General features: G+C 32.0%; 1 protein-coding gene across 1 annotated transcript; it reads right to left on the bottom strand.

Moving 5' to 3' along the window:
• Positions 1–13,825: 13,825 nt before the first annotated feature.
• On the bottom strand, positions 13,826–17,216 carry LOC141660053 (uncharacterized). Its single transcript, XM_074467013.1, has 6 exons — positions 16,486–17,216; positions 15,771–16,338; positions 15,274–15,665; positions 14,802–15,020; positions 14,545–14,650; positions 13,826–14,461 (listed from the first exon to the last, which is right to left on the bottom strand). The coding sequence occupies exons 1-6, from the start codon at positions 17,214–17,216 to the stop codon at positions 13,826–13,828; spliced, it is 2,652 nt and encodes an 883-aa protein (XP_074323114.1).
• Positions 17,217–19,194: the final 1,978 nt, after the last annotated feature.

Below are 19,194 nucleotides of genomic sequence, written 5' to 3'. Positions count from 1 at the left end.
TTTACTTCTATCTTCTCAAGTCTGTTATTTAACTGTTTGACAGTCATGTGACCAACATTAGCGTTCTTCCCTTTCTTGGCTTGACTTGACTCTCCTGAAACAAAGTTCTTGGAAACAGACCCATACTTATCATTTAGCTTGGTTAATTTGGCTTTGCTAATGGGTTTCCTTACAGCCGACGGATGAGGATTTTTATCATTCGACGAATAACACTTTTTGTTATCCGACGGATAGTCCTCGTCATCCGTCGAGTCTACATCTGTCAGCAACCCATCTACCAAAATAGGTTCTAGTTTCTCCTTATTCATTTTCCAGGCTTTATCACAAAAATACTCAATTCCTTGAACCTTGGTGATTTGAGCATGAACATCCGGGATGTTTTCCATGCTTTAATCACCTCTTGTTCACGATCGAGCTGCTTCTTTAAAATTTCTTCCTTTTTCAAGGACTCAGTTAATTCCTCCTTGGCAATTCTACACTAAATTTTAGTTTCTCAAATTCAACAAACTGAGACTCAAGCACATTATTCCTCTCACTCAAAAACAAGTTGTTTTCTTTGATTTTAGCATTTTCTTTAGTGAGGGACTTAAGTGTAACACGTAAATAATTCAATTCTGTAGACATATCATTTATTGCATCATTACACTCAGCTTTAGATAAATGTGCAAGGTTTGTAGTGATTACCTGATTGCTTGAGGAACTTGTCTATGTTTCATCAGACTTGGCCATAAGGGCTAGATTGACATAACTGACATTTTCATCTTCATCCAAGCCATCAGCTGCCCAGTCATTCTCTTGTGTAATAAAAGCCCTTTCCTTTTGTTTGAGTAGATCAAAGTATTTTTGCTTGTAATCTACAGACTCAAATCTTTTCTTACTGGAATCTGACTTTTTACACTCATTTACAAAATGCCCTGCCAAGCCACATTTGAAACACTTGAATTTTGATTTATCCACCATGTTTCTATTTGGCTTGGCAGCTCCAAAGTTCTTCTTGAACTTGAGCTTGGCAAATATTCTTGAAAGGAATGCTAGGTGCTCATCAATGTCCTCCATGTCATCTTGGCTCAATGAATCTTCATTTTTTGCAGCTAGCCCTTTACCCTTGCTTTTACAGGCCTTTGAAGTTGATTCCACAGCTTCCATCTTCACTTCCTTCTCCTTTTCCAGATCAACAACTAGTGCAATGGATCTTCCTTTCTTCTTTCCTCTCTCCATTCTTTCATCCTGCTCTATTTCAAGCTCATAGGTCTTCAGAATGCCATACAGTCTCTCCAAAGTAAACTCCTTATAATCTTGTGAGTTTTTCAATGAGACTGTCATTGGTTTCCATTCCTTTGGAAGAGATCTGAGAAATTTCAGATTGGAGTCTTTAGTCTGATAGACTCTTCCATGCAATTTAAGAGCATTTAGTAGCTTTTGGAATCTACTAAAAATGTCAGTGAGTGACTCACTTTTTCATTGTGAAAATGCTCATATTGCTGAATCAGGAGCTGCATTTTATTTTCTCTTACTTGCTCAGTACCATCACAGATTATCTGTATTGTGTCCCAAACTTCCTTGGCAGTCTTGCAGTTGATAATGTTATCAAACATGTCTGCATCAACACCATTGAACAGAATGTTCATGGCCTTTTTATTATTCCTGACTTGTTCAATATCAGGATCAGACCATTCATGCCATCGCTTTGGAACAGATGGTTCATGTCCTGTTGCAGCTCTCATTGGAACATGAGGGCCTCTTTCTATGCAGTCCACATAGGCCTCATCTTGAGAAAACATATGAAGATGCATCTTCACCTTCCAATGATGGTAATTATCTTTATCAAGAAAAGGAATCTTGACTCCAACATCTTTCTTGTTGATCTTGCTGAATTGTTTTGATCTTTAAACTCTTTGTAGATTAAGAGCTTGCTCTGATACCAATTGTTAGTCCCTTAACAATATAGCAAGAATTACAGAAGGGGGGTTGAATGGAATTCTTGAACCTTTTTCTTGAAATAAAAATGTTCAACTCGATTATGGATATATTTGTTTTGATTAGCACTATGCGGAATGTAAACTTGAATGAATCAAAACATAAGTAATTAAAAAAAAGAGTCTTTAAAAACTTTCTGGTGGATTTAAACTATTCCACCAGAGATATATATAATATATCGAGAGGACTCTGTGTGCAGAAATGCTCACAGCTGCTTACAAAATAGAACTGCTAAGAATACAGAAATGCTAAAGATTGTGCTTACAAAGATTTCTCTATTTTCTTATGTTTCTCAGCTATCTCAGTTATTTTTCTATTTGCTACTCTCTTGGTTTATATATTACCAAGATTACAAAGTCAAAAGAACTAAACAAATATAAAATCTAACAGTCTTGATCTTTGCTGCTTTTCGTCCTCTATTACCCAGTTAATGGGCTTCCATAGTGTGTTTGTATCCAACTCGACGGCTGTGTGTCAGCTTTCACTGTTCAACTGATGTTTGAATCTTGATATGATCATCCGTCAACTTTCAGATCATCCGTCGATGACTTAATTGATCATCCATCGACTGCTATGTTAAACATCCGTTGATAGTCATTTGATCATCCGTCGAAGCTTTGTTAATCATCCGTCGGTAGCTATTTTAGCACTTGACTTCATTTCACTTATACAGAATTACAAGACATTGCTTATGTATAGTTAATCAACCTATTCTGCGTATCTAGATAAAGTCAACATGACTTATATGCTACTACAGATTCTATACAAAGGTGCATACATCACTGTGCTACAAACTTATTATTACATAAGCTACTCACTCGATGGATAATAAGTTAATCATCCGTCGGGACTATAATGAGTTATCCGTCGGGACTAAAACTCTTATCCGTCGAGTGCTACATTATTTCACTAAGTAAAATCTACTTAGACATTTTGTTTAAGTGATCATCAAGTACACAACATATTCACAACATTCCTAGTAGATTTTTAGGGGACTATTTTAATATGTTTTTGATTTCAATTCTAGATACTCGTATCCCTCCAATTAGCTATCTTTTTTAGGTGCTTTGTAAAGTCCAGGGTCATAAATTAGGTATTTTCCTTAAGCATTGTATATTTTATGTTGTTATTTGTTATTTTTACATCTATCCAGTTAAACACTTATATGTAAATTTACTTACTTTTATCTACAAGATACATTTGTTCTCCATTTATCTGTGTAGTGTATATTGAGATATTGCAAGTTATTTTTTGATAAAGATACTTGTATATCGTTATTTTAAGTCCTTGAACTCAATATTGTACAACTCCATGTCTAAGCAAATAAAACAGAACAAATATTGGACAAATAAATTCTATTATTAATATAATCCTCGAGTATACTACACTTTAAAACCAATGCAATTTCTTATGCCAAATAACTATACAAATGAGCAATAACCATTTTCCTTTAATGAAGCTCTCATGTGTTTGTGTTTTTGTAATGAAGAAGATAAACCAATAGAGGTGATCTATTTCGCTTTAAAGTTGACGCCTTTGATAGATTAATTATGTAGCTAATTGTGAGTTTTGTAAATTAATTCTTGTCTCTCATGACATAGCTTGGGTTGCATGCACTTGTAGAGTGATCACATATTGAGAAAAGTGCACCTCTAACTAATATAATGTATTAAAATTATATAATATAAATTCTTAATTTTGCTTACCACTAATACACACAATTCCTAATTAACGACACAACATATAACTCAATAAATTTAAAAAATTCTTACTTGGTACACTAAAACAATAAGAAATCAAACTTGTATATTGCTTTGAGAAAATAAAAAATTGAAATATAAATTTCATATTCCCTTTATCATATTATTATTGTTTATGTACTAGCACTATTTCTTCTAAGATGCTCCACGTGTTCAATGGCTTTTAGAGCCAATTCTCTGGCATGAATGGCCTCTTTGGCCCTAGCCTCCATCTCCATTTTGGCAGTCACAGCCGCCTTTTTCATGCTACCTGCTGAAATTTTGCAAGCAGCAAGGAAAATTTTGGCAGCATTCTTATCTACTGTCTTTCCTCCATTGGAATCACCAAGAACTAGGAGAGGCGAATTGTGGTTTAAACACATGACACAAAGATAAGGAGCATGGGGGTGAGAACCAATACAATTTACGTGAGAAGATGAGTAGCATCTCACGCAAGATACCACAACATTTGAAGTGATAAGCTTCTCTGGATTTTTATGAACGGTAAAACAAACTGGACACAAGGAAGGAGCATGGAGATAGATAACGCAATCTGTGCAAACGGTTTTGTTGGTTCCCAAGTGCAGGATGTGGTGCTTGAACCACTTTAATCTGTTGCCACAAAACTGGCAGTCAGTGGTAATAGTAGATGTAGGCATTTCAGTCTAGCTAGGGAATTTGAGGAGAATTTGCTTTTACAACTTTGTTTTGTTGTGAAGAGGATGAGCACGAGAGATTCTATTTATTATGAAAATGTTAGGATATGAATGTAACATATTTGAGCACTGATCAATAAAAACAAGAATAAGAATACATTTTTTAACATTGTATTTTTTTATATTTCTATAGGTGGCCAGGTGATAACCGTTTTCATATAAAAATATTCTTTCCATTTAATTTTTTTCAATTTGAATGTTTATACTCAATAAATATGTAATCATATATGCATCAAATCCGGTCAACATTTCTAATATCTTGAGACAAATGGTACATTCAATTTTTTTTGTTGAGAATATTACATTCTATATATTTTCTTAAAAATGATTAGTGTGTACTCATTTTGTTTGTTAGAATTAACATGGTGTAAGCATGTGGTCATGAGATTGAAAAAGCTTAATAGTTAAAATACATTTAAATTTAACTATTTTTATCCTATATATATATGTATGAAATAAATCTATTTACTCTCTTATTCATAATATTATTTTCATTTTACTTACCCTAATAAGGAAAGTTCCTAAACTTTATCCTTTGATTGTTGTTATGAATATAACAAAAAAGTGTGTTTGATAGAGTATATATCTTTATATATATTTTTAAGAGATTTTATTCTCATACTTACATAACTTTGTAAATAACTTGGTGTTTATTAATATTAGTTTAGTCTTTAATGAAAAAAAATTAAATTATTCTCAAAGTAGGAGTAATTGGGATTTAGGAGTTTATGAAAATTCATTGGTTGGAAGACTTGCGCGGAGATCCATGCTGATTGATATTTGGGCCTTAACTCCAGTTTTTTACATAGGATTTAGGTATTCTATATGAAAGAATTTAGCCGATAATAGTCCAAGAAGGTAAATGAATTATATTATATTTTATCTGGACGGGATCACCCTAAAAATAAAAGTTGGGCTAATAATACTAATTTTACAACCAATCTTGTTCTAAGTTATCAATTGTATTTTGGAGGGGAGACCATTAAAATACCTCCCTTCTTACCACAATTGTATTTTATTCATTTTTATATGAGAATTTTGCTAAATTAATGAGGAGGGAAAAAATATTATTTTTAAACATAGCTTACACATGACCTATCACCATTTATTTATAAATATTTTAAGTGCACGTTAAAGTTAGAAAAGGAAACTACAACAATTTAAAATCTCATTACAATAATTTACAAAAATAAAATCTCAAACTACAACAATTTTCAAAAATAAAAAAAAAACTCAAACAAAATTAAACAGAGTTAAAAAAGGAAACTAACCGACGATCGGAAAATCAAACATCCCAATTTTTCAACAAAAACAAGTCAAAAATTACAAAAGTACAAACAAATGAAAACCTAATTTACAAAAATAAAAAAATAAACAAATTTACAAAGGTATAGACAAAAACACCCAAATTACCTAAAATTTGTTTCTTTTTATCAAAATAGGTCTTGTATACAATAAATTAAAAAGTATTAGGAACTTCAAAAGGTATTGAGTTAATAAAAAAATTACGGTTTGGAATTGAAAATAACCCCAATTTACAAAATTAGGGTGTCAAATTCAAAAGCCCTCAATTTGTAAAACTGGTCTTCATGCAGAAAAGACTAGTTCGATTCGAGTACATAGAATACTTATCGAAGTATACAGCTTAAAATAGAGAAGCTTAACAGAGAGATTGTGAGCGGAGAGATTGTGACCAATCGAGAGAGATGTGAGAGGAGTTGAGATGGTGAGCAGAGTTAAGAGAGATTGTGAGGGGAGAGAGAGAGGTTCGAGAGAGGGAGAGGTTTGAGAGAGGGGTTCGAGAGAGAATGAGTAGAGAGAGAATATAGTTTTCAATTTTTAATTTTTAGTTTTTAGTTTTCAGTTTTTAGTTTTTAATTGTCTAAAGTGAGGAATGAGGGGAACAAAAAATTGGTTAAGGGTGAAACATTTTGGGAGGGGGGAATTTCGGAACAAAATGTGAACCGGATTTTTACTACGTACAAAAATAAAGGTGGGCGCGAAATATTTTTTTTTGATGAAGTTTAGACATCGGTTTAATAATAACCGATGTCTTGAAATAACAAAGACATCAGAAAATCACCGGGTGATGTCATTAACACTATTAACATCAATGCATATCAACTGATGTCTAATGTATGATATCTATTGATATTTTTCTTGTAGTGCAAGTCACCTTGACTTTATCAAACTTCCTTCCCTTGGAGTACTGTCCTTCATTTCTTATAAATTTGTCTTTTCCATCTCTAGAGTACTTCATGTTGAAACCACCTTTCCTTTGTGGTTTTGTAAGCTTCATCATTCTAAAGCCTTTCACCAGCATTGCTTCCATCTCAATTACCTTCCTTCTTCTAGAGCTTTCTCTTTTAGAGCTACAACCTTCATTTTCTGACTTTTCTTATTTTTTCTTTGTTGGATCTCCATGTAATGGATTTTTAGCATTCTATAAACTTCATCCAGTATCAATAAATCAAGGTAATACTGATGTCTGATTATAGAGGCTTGAGTATCCCAATCTTCAGGAAGAGCTCTTTGAAACTTGCTGTTTGAGTCTTCTCTTCCATAATCTTTCATAACCAATAATAGATCATTCGGCAGTGTCAGGAATGTATGAGAGATGTGAGTAATTGACTCATCATCCTTGGCATTAAATTTATCATATTCTTGCACAAAAATAATTCTTCTGTTTTTCTTTATTGCCATTGTAGTTTGGCACTAAGTCTCCAAGGCATCCCATATCTCTTTTGCAGTCCGGCAGGAAATCATCCTGTACATCATATTGTCCAAATTATTGTGCAGAATATTTCTGACTTTTGCATTCCTAAGCACTGAAGCCTTCTCAAGTTCTGACCATTCTCATTTTTCTTTCCTGGTATAGTGTTTAGGAACATGTGGTATCATGGGCACATACTTCACAGGATAAGGATAATGAGGTCCTCTTTTAATGATGTCAACATATGCATATCAATAGCCTCAAGAAACATCAGGTCTCACCAAAGAACCCCTTTGTGGTAGTAGGAGCTTTGTGAAATAATTAGTGCTTCCATTTTTATTCCTCGCAGGTAAATTTAAATGTGTCACTAGTTGAGATGAAATCAATGGTGGTAGTTAGCATTGGACCACTGATATACATATACTAATATATATGCATAACTTCAAAGATTGCTTGTAAACTTCTAACAAAGAGAATATCTCCATTACATATGAAATATATTTTACCGCTCAAGCAATTAAAAAACATCCTAGCGTGACCCTCTTGTCATAATTGTATTTTATTTATTTTTATATGGGAATTATGTTAAAAATTAAGGATGAATGAAAAAAATCATAGATAAAATATAGCTTATTACAATATTACATTATTCAAATTTGGTCCGAAATTTCTTTTCTAAAGTAAAGTAGTCCTTAATCATTTACTTTTTAGTAAAAAAATGATTTGATTTAACCTTAAAACTTTTTCATGACTTAATTAATTGCAAGGAAATAGTCCTTAATCATTTACTTTTGAGTTAATTTTCACACCATTTCGAGGATTTAGGCCTAATGTTGACCCTCAATTTATTCACTTCTTCGGGTATTCATATACATTTTAAATATTTATCTTTCATTGTAATGCAGTGACCATATAAATATATAATTTTTTTGGCAAAATCTATTTTTGTATATTAAATTTTAATATTAAAACCTTTAGTCAAAAAATATAATCAAAAAATATTTTAAAACTATACTTACCATCCATCTAAACGTACGTGTCCAAAATCAAAACGAACAACTATTGTTATCTTGGTTGTCATGTCCCAATACATTGTGGCGACTTTCTTCCCAAAAATATTTATCCTGACCGGTCAATTATATTTATTTATTTTGATTAGAGAATTATGTAAAATAAATTAAATAATAAAAAAATGATAGTTTAATCCTAGTTTATTTTAATAGTATTATAATGAATTTGGTACGAATAAATTGCATCAAAGTAAATAACTACGTAGTAGTGTTTCTTTTGTTTAAAAAATTTAGCTTTTGATACTTTGTTTTAAAAAGAGTAATTCGATTTGGCCTCTAAACATTTATTGTGATTAAACATAATTTAATTTTGTGCTTTATGGTTTTAGTGCTTAATTTCAGCTCAATTTCAAGTGTGTTGGCCTAATTTTGAATTTAACTTTGTGCACTTCACCCTGTTTCTACATACTTTCAAAGTAGTTTTATTTGGTTGTATCACAATAAAAACATCTAGGCCACTTGCTTCAAAATTTACTAAAATATACATATTTGGTCACCAGTGAGCCTATTTTATAGAGTGTTTTACTGACTTTAAGAGCTTAATAAAGGCATCCCTTCAACCCCACCCATAAAGAATTTTTTGTGACTATTTTAATGTATTATAGACTTGGATCCTAGATACGTGTATCCATATAATTACAAATATTTTTGAGGTTCTTGAGCTTTTTCAAGGTCAAGGGTCGTAAATTAGTTATTTTTTTAAATATGATTTTTTGAATTTTCTATTGTATTTCTTATTGTTAGATCTATCCAATTGTACCCTTATATGTAAGTTTACCTACTTCAGTCTCGAAGATAGACTTATTCTTGATTTTTTTTTGTATTAAATATTGAGATATTTCCGGTTATTTTCTTCATGAAGATATTTGAATATCCCTACTCCTTGAACTCAAAGTTGTGATTATGACTTATTTAGACTAGTAACCGAAGACCAGTAAATGTATATTTTAGTTATAAACAAAAAGCCTATATCTTATTTTTACCTTAAGTGGTTTGAACTTGATATTAAAGAATAAAAATAAATTTCTTTGGTTTTGGTTGAGCTAATTCTACACTTATTTTTAAGTTTTTTTAAAAGGACTAAAAGAAATTAGACTACTCAAACTAATATTAAAATAAGTTAAAGCTAAACTCAACCTACTGAAGCTATATTTGGCTAAGCTATATTCGTCTAAGCATACTGCAACTTCAACTAATTAACTACCCAATTTTTTATCTCAGTTACTAAATACACTTTGTCTCCTTTAGTTTTTTGGAACCTAGTCCTTTACTTAATTTCAGCTTAACTTCCAAATTAGAGCATAAAGAAAAAAGACTATTTGAACACATGTTAAAAACAACTTAGTACATGTATTCAACCATGGTTTTTTTGCGAATATACTACTAGTTACATTCTGTAACTTACTTGTTGTAAGGTCCGAAAATATCGTAGAATGGGATAGAATACGATACTCATATAATTGATATCTTTTGCCAATTATAACTTTATACAACTCCAAATAAATATAAACTAAATGAAACAAATACTCGAGGAATATATTATTTTAATAATATAATCCATGATGATTACACTCTTTAACACAAAGGTTGAATAAAAAAAATTTCTAAAACTAAATAATAATAAAATTGAGAAATAACAACATAACTTTAGTGGTGCTCTCATGCATTTTAATGAAGCTCGAACATGTTTGTGTTTTTGTTGTGAAGAATTTAAACAAATATTTAAGTTATCTATTTTTCCTTTAAATTAAGGCTTTTGATAGATAAACTACCGTTCTAATTGTAATTTTTGTAAAACAATTCTCTTCTCCGATGACACGGCTTCGAATACATGCCCTTGTAGAGTGATCACACCGAGTCAAGTGCATGTGTAGGAGAACCTTGGATAGGCTTACATGGATTCATGCCTAACCTTTTTTCCATCTATGTTTCCATTTGCTCATATATTCTATCCCATAAATAAAAGTCTATTTCGCTCTGAGAAATAGATTAGTAATAAATAAAGAATGAAAAAAATTAAGTTTAAACACATGGAATTACAATAGTTTTCAACATATCCAAAAGTAAAAGGTTTGTCATAATGTTTTTTTGTTTTAAAATTTCAATATTGTTTGATTGATCACAAAAAGTTTTATTCGATTTGGCAACCTCGCCATTTTCTTGATTTGACTAATCACGAAGGAACAATCCTTACTGAAATTACTTTTTAAGATTTTTAAACTTATTTTTTGTGCAATTTCGATGTTTAGGCATATTTTCTAGGAAAATTTTGTGTATTGACAAGATATTTTGAAGATATTAATTCCTTCAATGCATTTTAATCTCCTTAATAGCTTAAAAGAGTCATCCCTTCAATCCCTCTTTTTGGAGGTTTTCTGAGTATTTTAGTTATTTTGCCAAAATATTGTAGATTTTCTAGTGTTATTCTTAGATCAATCCAAAGAAACACTAATATTTAAATTTACTTACTTTTGTCTCAAAGATACTCCTTCTTAATTTATTTTATTGGAGTATATTGAGATATTGCAAGTTATATTCTTGACTAAGTTATTTACATATCCTCCTATTAAGTCACTCAACTAAAAGTTATGATTGTGCTATAAAGATTAAACATCTTAATGTAAAACAAGATCTCAACTTTTTGTGTTTAATCAAAATATATATTCTATGGTCTTAATAACTTATATTTCTTTTTTTTATTTTGAGAAAGTACTTAAAGAAATTGGACTACCGAAAATCTTACAAAAATAAGTTAAAGTTATATTTCACCTACTCTAGCTATGCTCTACTGTGTAGTGTTTCTTTCATTAGTTAGTTCTTTAATTTATATTAAAAATAATTTCATAAATTAACTTTGCCTCTTTTAGTCTTCTCTAACCTAGTCCTTTACTTATTTTGTGCTTAGCTACTACATAAGAACTTAATAAAACAAGACTATTGCATTGGTTTTTAGGTAAGTTTAGGTACATATAATAGGGCTATAGGTGTCTACATAAAGTTAATGAACATAAATATGGGAAAAACCTAGTCCTTTACTTTTTTAAGCTTATAGGAACATAAAGAAACAAGACTTTTGGTTTTAAGTAGCTGTGGGGTATATATTCTATGGCTATGGGTCTTTACATATGTTTTATGAAAACAAATAAGAGGAATTATATTGGTGACCATTATATTTACCAATACGTCATATGACAGAAATTGTATTTTCTTTAAAGAATAAAGCTATAATACAAAAATATTCAAAACTAAATCACTCATAATCAAAGACGGTTATCCAAAAGATTTGCTCAAGTACTAAATATTTATAAAAATACATTTAATTTAAGTATCAAAAGATAATTGTAAAATATAACTTTGCATTGATATTTAGTTTTCATAAAAAACTCTCCCACCCAAATATTATAAAAGATGGAGGTTTTGGCTTGTTCTATACTTTTGGTGTTCAACTTGATTTTGGAAAAAAGCAATATATATGCTTTGAACTCTGACATCAACTAATTTAATCAACCCTGGTCTACCATCACTTTTAAAAAAATCAAAATTTACTTTTATTTCTCCCCCTCTTTCAGTACACTTCCCCCCTCAATTTTAAGAAAAAAAAAATATTCCCCCCTTTTCCAAAATATCTTTCACCTCTTTCCCCTCTTTCTCTCCTCTCTTCCGCCACCTTCATCTCTCTACCGTCTCTTTCATCACTCATCTTTGTCTCATCTCTGGTCTTTCTTTCATTACTTATCTCTCTCTCATCTCTCCCCTCTTTCTCTCGTACCTTAAAAATCTCACTCATCTCTCATCTCTTCTCTCCTCCTCATAAACCCTAATTTATGCCCCAATTCAAATTCAAGCTTTGGAGCTTCAAATCAAGCTTCAAACTAGTAACATATACTTAAGTACAAGCTTTGGAGCTTGAAAGAATATTTGGAACTTCAAGGTTTTGGACCATATGTAGGTTCACATGTCTTTGGAGCTTCGAGCTTTTGTGGAGGTATATTCTCCATTTTACATATTTTCTTTTGTACATGTATATAAGAAACAGTATGCTTGTTTTTTTGGGGGTTTTATGTTCTGTTTTTGGGGGTTTAGTGACAAATAAAAGAAATATTTTGCTTGGTTTTTGGAGGTTTTATGTTCTGTTTTTTGGGGGTTTTGTGACAAATAAGAGAAAGAAGCATTGTTAGTGGATGTGGTAATGCTGGGATTTTGGAGCTCAGAGAGATGATATGTAACCAGATTATAAAAAGTCATTCTTTTTTTTGTTGTCTTCTGAATTTCTTCAAAGATTTACATGTACCCTAAATATGGAAAAATAAACGATGCTAGGTCCATTCTCAGTGAAACTAAGGTGTGAAAGACACTGTTACGGCTTATATGGGATCAAATCTTGGAACATCAACTGATCTTGGTTCGATCTTGGAACATCAGCTCAAGATACTCCTATTGCGACTTGATCAACATGACTTTGAAATTTGTTACTTATTTCCTTTAAAAAGGGTTTTATGTTTTTTAATTATTTTTTATCATGTATTGTTTGTTTATTAAAAGGATATTTTTTTTGCCTTTTTTGTGTTAGTTATAATTGCCTTGTGTATGTGATTTGTATTGTAATATAATTTTCTTGTGTGTAAGATTACCTTATATATGATGTATGTTTATGTTTGAATACAGTAATTAAGTTAATAATTTATAAGTGGTTGAGTTTTTTGTTTTTGTTGATGTGATATGTATTGTAATAGAATTGTTCTTATGTTTCTCCTTTGTAGTTGTTAAAATATGCCTAACCTAAATCACTACACCAGAAACTGAATCAGACAACACCTATTACACAATGATGGCCAATAAAACTGTTGTCTCAATAAATCAGACAACGATTAATTGGTAGTTGACCAAAAAGCCTTGTATCATTCTGTTTCACACAATGGTGATTCAACTTATTCGAAATTGTAGTCTAAATGGTGCCCCTGTGCTCCAATGAGACAATGGTTGTATTTATCCTCATTGTATGACATCTATTGGTACAAGTGTTGTTTAGGTCACAATAAACCGGTGTGCTTTCTATGGTTTTACACAATGGATTTTAAGGACGGTTGTGCAACTTAGACAACGGTTTTCCGGTACCAATATGTTATTTATTTGAGACAATACTGCAGAAAAACCAATGTTAGAAATAAAGCATAACAGACAATAGTTTATCACCCCTGTTGAGTAAAAGAGTTTCAGACAATGGTGTCTTACTCGTTGTCTGAATCACCTGCATTAGAAAATATTTTATAACAACTTTTATGAAAAACCGTTGTCTAATTTTCAGAAGGTTTTAAAAACATTGCCTAAAACATAAATCTTTAGACAAAAAGCAAACCAAATGCTTTAAGAACATTGTCAAATAAATGCTTCCAACAAGTTGTCAAACCGGATGTACAAAAAACTTCTCAACCTAACTGAAAGGTACAAATTACATATAAAATTCTTTGATAAAAATCAAACCAAATCCTTCAAGAACAATGCCAAAACAAATCTTACAATAAACTGTCCAACCAAATTTGATTTAGTACAAATTATAAGCAAAGGGGATAACATAGGCACTTATAGGCAACATCTGATCAGTTGATATAATTATGGAAGTTGAATCATCTCTTCTTCCTCCCGCATGTAACTGCTATTTTCTTCCTCGACTTCATCAACAGTTGGGAACATGGTGACATCTACCTCATTTTCAAGTTCAATTTCTACGGATCCCTCATTTCCATCGTCACTTTGATCATCGAACTTGTTTGGTAATTTTAATACAACTGACCAGAATTTTTCAAGAGGGTCGTCAATGTAACAAACTTGCTTGACATGTTTACCTAACAGAAAAGGGTCGTTCAGAAAACCTAACTTGTGTAAATTAACAACTGTATATCTTAAATCATCTATCTTAACCCCTTTGTTCATATCTACCCAATTGCACCGAAAGATAGGGACTCGAAAATGGTTATAGTCCAACTCCCAAATACTTGTGATTACTCCATAAAATGTATGTGAAATATGCTCAATGTTCTTATCCTTATCCTGCACGAGCATTGTATCAGCATGAACACAAACACCGCTGCATTGAACTTGTCGCGTATCATCACGATCTTTTGTGCTGTAGGTAACACCATTGACTTTGTAGCCACTGAATGTTGGGACATACTTGTTAGGCCCTTCTGCAAGCCACATAACCTCCTTAGATACCATACTTTTCACATCAAGCAATTCTGACGAAATCTGTCTAAAAAATAAAATACTAAAGCAATTAGACATTTACTTGATTTCTTTAAATTAGAAAAAAATTATTGTCTAGCTATTACCTTCTTTTGAAACCAATTAGGGAATGTTTCATTTTGCTTGTTCTTAAGCCATTCTTCATCATTTTCATGTAATGGATTTCTTGCCACCAAGAAGGCCATATGTTCACTGTGAGTAAATCAATTTCAGCTTTTGTTGAAAAAAATCATAAAATCATGGAACAAAAAATAGATGTATTTATTACTGAAAAATCAGAAATTTAAATAAAGAAACTTAGTTGAAATATGGGGACAATTCATTATTGTTTTGAAGAAGACACAGATGTGCTTGGTGCAAATCCTTGATGCTCGGCTTTATCATTGTTGCACCAGATAAGGGTCTGTATTTCTCCTTGTTCTTATCCCTTCCCGGTAACCCAACTGTTGGTTCTTCAAAATTAACTAAACACTCAACCGCCTCTTCTACAATATAGGCCTCAGCGATGCAACCTTCCGGATGAGCCCTGTTTCGAACATATCCTTTGAACGTCTTCATATATCTTTCGAAAGGATACATCCAACGTAGGAAGATAGGACCACAAAGCTCAACTTCTATTACAAGATGAACTGAGAGATGGATCATTACATCAAACAAGGAAGGGGGGGAAGTGCTTTTCTAGCTGGCATAAGGTCTCCACCAATTGAGACTGCATTTTTTCTAATTTATCGACCTCAATGACTTTACTACAAATTGCCTTGAAAAAAAGGCAAAACCTGATAATAGTGCACCTGACCTATTTTTGAAGTACTGACCGAAGTGCGATAGGGAGCAAGTGATGCAACATTGTATGACAGTCGTGAGATTTCATTCCAACAAGTCGCAGAGTGTCCATTGATACTATACCCTTAAGGTTCGAACAAAAACCATCAGGTAACTTCATGCCAATCAAGGACGAGCAGACAATCTTTTTTTCTTTATGCAATAAGTTCCAAGATGCCATCGGTAACTTCTCTTTTTTTCCAGAATTTTTTGGTCTCAGCTCCATTCTTATTCCCATTTCAGCCATATCAATACGAACAAATTCTCTATCTTTTGTCTTCCCGAGAATATTTAGCAATGTACCGGTTAAAGCCTCGCATATATTTTTTTCTATATGCATCACATCGAGGGTATGGCGAACTGGCAAAAACTTCCAGTACTCAAGCTGAAAAAATATAGACATCTTTTTCCAAATTGGTCGAGGTTCCCCTTTTTTTCACCGAGGTTGGTTTTGTGTCTTACCATAAACATGGTCCACTAGTGGTAGTACCCTTTCTAACACCTCCTCTCCAGTTAAAGGAATAGGTTCTGATAACTTCTCCATGGTGTTATCAAAGGCTGATTTTTGCCTTCGATATGGATGATTTCTGGGCAGCCATCTACGATGTCTCATAACCACCATCTTTTTGTAAGTAGCCAACCTGGTAGCTTTTGTTTTATCAACACAAACTACACAAGCATTATATCCTTTAATGATGTTACCCGACAAGTTTCCTAAGGCTGGATAATCACTAATTGTCCACAATAAAATTCCTCTTAGTATGAAAGACTCTTTCTTAAATGCATCATAAACTTGTTTCCCATGCCACAATTTCTGCAAATCTTCTATAAGTGGTTGAAGGTATACATCAATATCATTTCCAGGTTGATTTGGTCCGGATATCAATAGACTTAGCATAATGTACTTTCTCTTCATACAAAGCCAAGGTGGGAGGTTGTAAATTGAAAGCAACACAGGCCATGTTGAGTGATCACTTCCTGGTCCATGGAAAGGATTAAATCCATCGGAGGATAAAGCTAACCGAAGGTTCCTAGCCTCTGCAGCAAACTCAGGCCACCTTTGATCGACATCCTTCCATGTCTTTGAGTCAGTCGGATGTCTAATTTTACCATCATTTTGTCACTCGGTTTTATGCCAAGTCATGTCCTTTGCAATCTGAGCTGTATTGAACAAATTTCTCAATCTTGGTATCAATGGAAAGTACCATAGAACCTTAGCAGGGATCCCTTCCAATTCTTCTCCTTTCTTGTTTAACTTCCATCTAGATGCCCCACATATTCGGCAAATCGTCTCATCTTCGTCCCTCTCACCGCGGTATAAGAGACAATCATTCGAACACACATGTATTTTTTCATAATCCATGCCTAAAGTACATAAAGTTTTCTTGGCTTCACCAAAAGATGAAGGCATACTGTTGCCTTCCGGAAGCATTGATGCAAGCAAAAGAAGGACATCGGAAAAGCATTTGTCAGAAATACCATATTTTGCTTTTAAATTATACAACTTGACTAAAGCTCTCATTTTTGTAAAACTCTCGCATCCAGGATAAAGTGGTTCATTTTCACCTTGAACATGATTCATAAAATCAGAAGAATCTAACGAAATATCCTCATTATCGACAATATCCTGCCTCATTCTCATGTTTGTAGGATCAACGGATGATTCTGAAGTTTCCTGTTCAGAAACTACATGACTCTGTACATAATTTGACTCTCCATGCCATATCCAACACGTATAGGTTTGATCAATACCATATTGATAAAGATGATCCTTAACAGTCTGAGCATTCCAAGATTTACTATGAGCGCATCTTAAGCATGGACAACTAATTTTATTTTCTTTAAACCCATTCAGAAATGCAAAATTTAACAATTCATCCACTCCAAGTTTAAATTCTTGTGTTCTTCTATCTGCTTTCAACCAAGATCTATCCATTTTTACTCAACCAAGTTTAAACCCATTATTTTGCTCAAATTCCACAAACATATATATTCCATAAAACTCGATATGGACCCTTATTAAAATTCTCCAAATAGATATGAACCCTAATTTCAAGTTCTCCAAATCGATATAAACACCAAATCCCCAAATTGATATGAATTCAGCAGAAACTTACCTAAGTTCAGCAAAGTGAAGTTCCCCTGGATTACTTCAGACATCAAAGAACTGAGACAAATATATGGTTAAGAAATGGTGTTTGAAGGAGACAATAAAAGAGGAATAATAAAACATAGATACTTCAGACATACAATGATCACATATAATAATGCTAGTCAAACTACTTTATTGCTAGTTAAAATTATTTACACTTTCCCCATCTTTCACCAGTGTTCCCATTTATTTTTTTTTTGAAAAAAATAGAAATTTTCTTAAAGTAAAAGAATTTGGTTTCTTGGTTTATTTAAAACTCAGGACAATGGTTTCAACAATATTGCATTGTAAAAAAATATAAACACAATGGTTTGTAGCATAGTTTATTTAAAATCTTGGACAACGGTTTCAACAATTTATCATTGTAGTAACACCTACAAACAAGTGTTTTTTCAATAAACCATTGTCGTATTATATCAACTTTTTCGACAAACACAAGGACTATAAATGATTTTGTAGGCTTCAAAGACATGCAACAAAAGGAACAATTGACATGTTAAAACTTACATTATTAAATATGTATTTAAATATCACTAATTGTTTTTGAAATAAATTACAGGTGTCTTCTTTTAATTTGTTACATTGTAATCATATACTATATGTGCATTCAGTGGTTACTTTCGAACTATATAGTCGATAACTCTATATAAAAAATTCGGGATTTGTTAAGTTTTTAAATAGACGCTATATCCGTTACAAAAAGTGAAACGAGTCATTTTAATGTCGACAAATTTGAATATTTCGCCTTTAATTTTTGTTAATTTTTGTTTGATCTAGGGTTATAGGGTTTAGGGTTTAGGGTTTAGGGTTTGGTGGAATAATTTTTTCTTACATAAGACAACGGTTTTTGTAATTTCCCATTGTAAGAACATGTAAATTATTGTGTCGTCCTTATCATGTCCTGTATTCAAAATCCAAACACAAATACTAAATTATCGTGGTGTGTTAAAAATTGTCGGGTGTAGCTTATATAAATAACTTTTTAGATACACTTAATTTATACATGACCTCGTTTACTTACTAATTCATTGCCTTTTTCTAATTTTTGGAAAATTACCTTCGGGCATGATACTCAAGATTCCTGGTATGTTATGAAATATTCCCTAAATTTTGCCAACATACCAGGAGAATATTTCATAACATACCAGGATTCCTGAGTATCATGTCCGAAAGTAATTTTCTAAAAATTAGAAAAAGGCAATGAATTAGTAAGTAAACGAGGTCATGTATAAATTAAATATATCTAAAAAGCTATTTATATAAGCTACACCCGACAATTTTTAACTCAACACGATAATTTAGTATTTGTGTTTGGATTTTGAGTATACGACATGATAAGGACGACACAATAAGGTACACGACACGAGATACACAACTGAGAAAATTCCAAATTATGAATTAATTAATATCGAAATTATTTAGAAAAAAAATCAAAATGTTACTTCAAAATTTTCCCAATCGTAGATTAAGGATAGATTTAATAGTAACCGTTGTTTAAAAAATATTTAATATTCTCTTCTTTTCAATTAAATTCTAAAAATTATAAATAATTCACTCAATAATCAATTAAAATACACCGTTGGATTGGTAAAACACTAACAATCCAAGCCGTTGGTTTATTCCCCAAAATTATTTCACTTCCCCCTCTTTTCATTTTCATTCCCCCCTTTTGTTCCCCCCTTTGTGATTTCTCTTTTCTTACCCGATAATACTTCATTCCCCTCTTTTATTTCTCTTCCATTTTCTTTTCTCAATTTCTAAT

This window comes from Apium graveolens, chromosome 5 (assembly GCF_009905375.1).
Source record: "Apium graveolens cultivar Ventura chromosome 5, ASM990537v1, whole genome shotgun sequence".
In the NCBI taxonomy this organism is placed as follows: domain Eukaryota; kingdom Viridiplantae; phylum Streptophyta; class Magnoliopsida; order Apiales; family Apiaceae; genus Apium; species Apium graveolens.
Note: the sequence above shows the minus strand (reverse complement) of the source record. Positions and strands in the feature narration are given on the sequence as shown.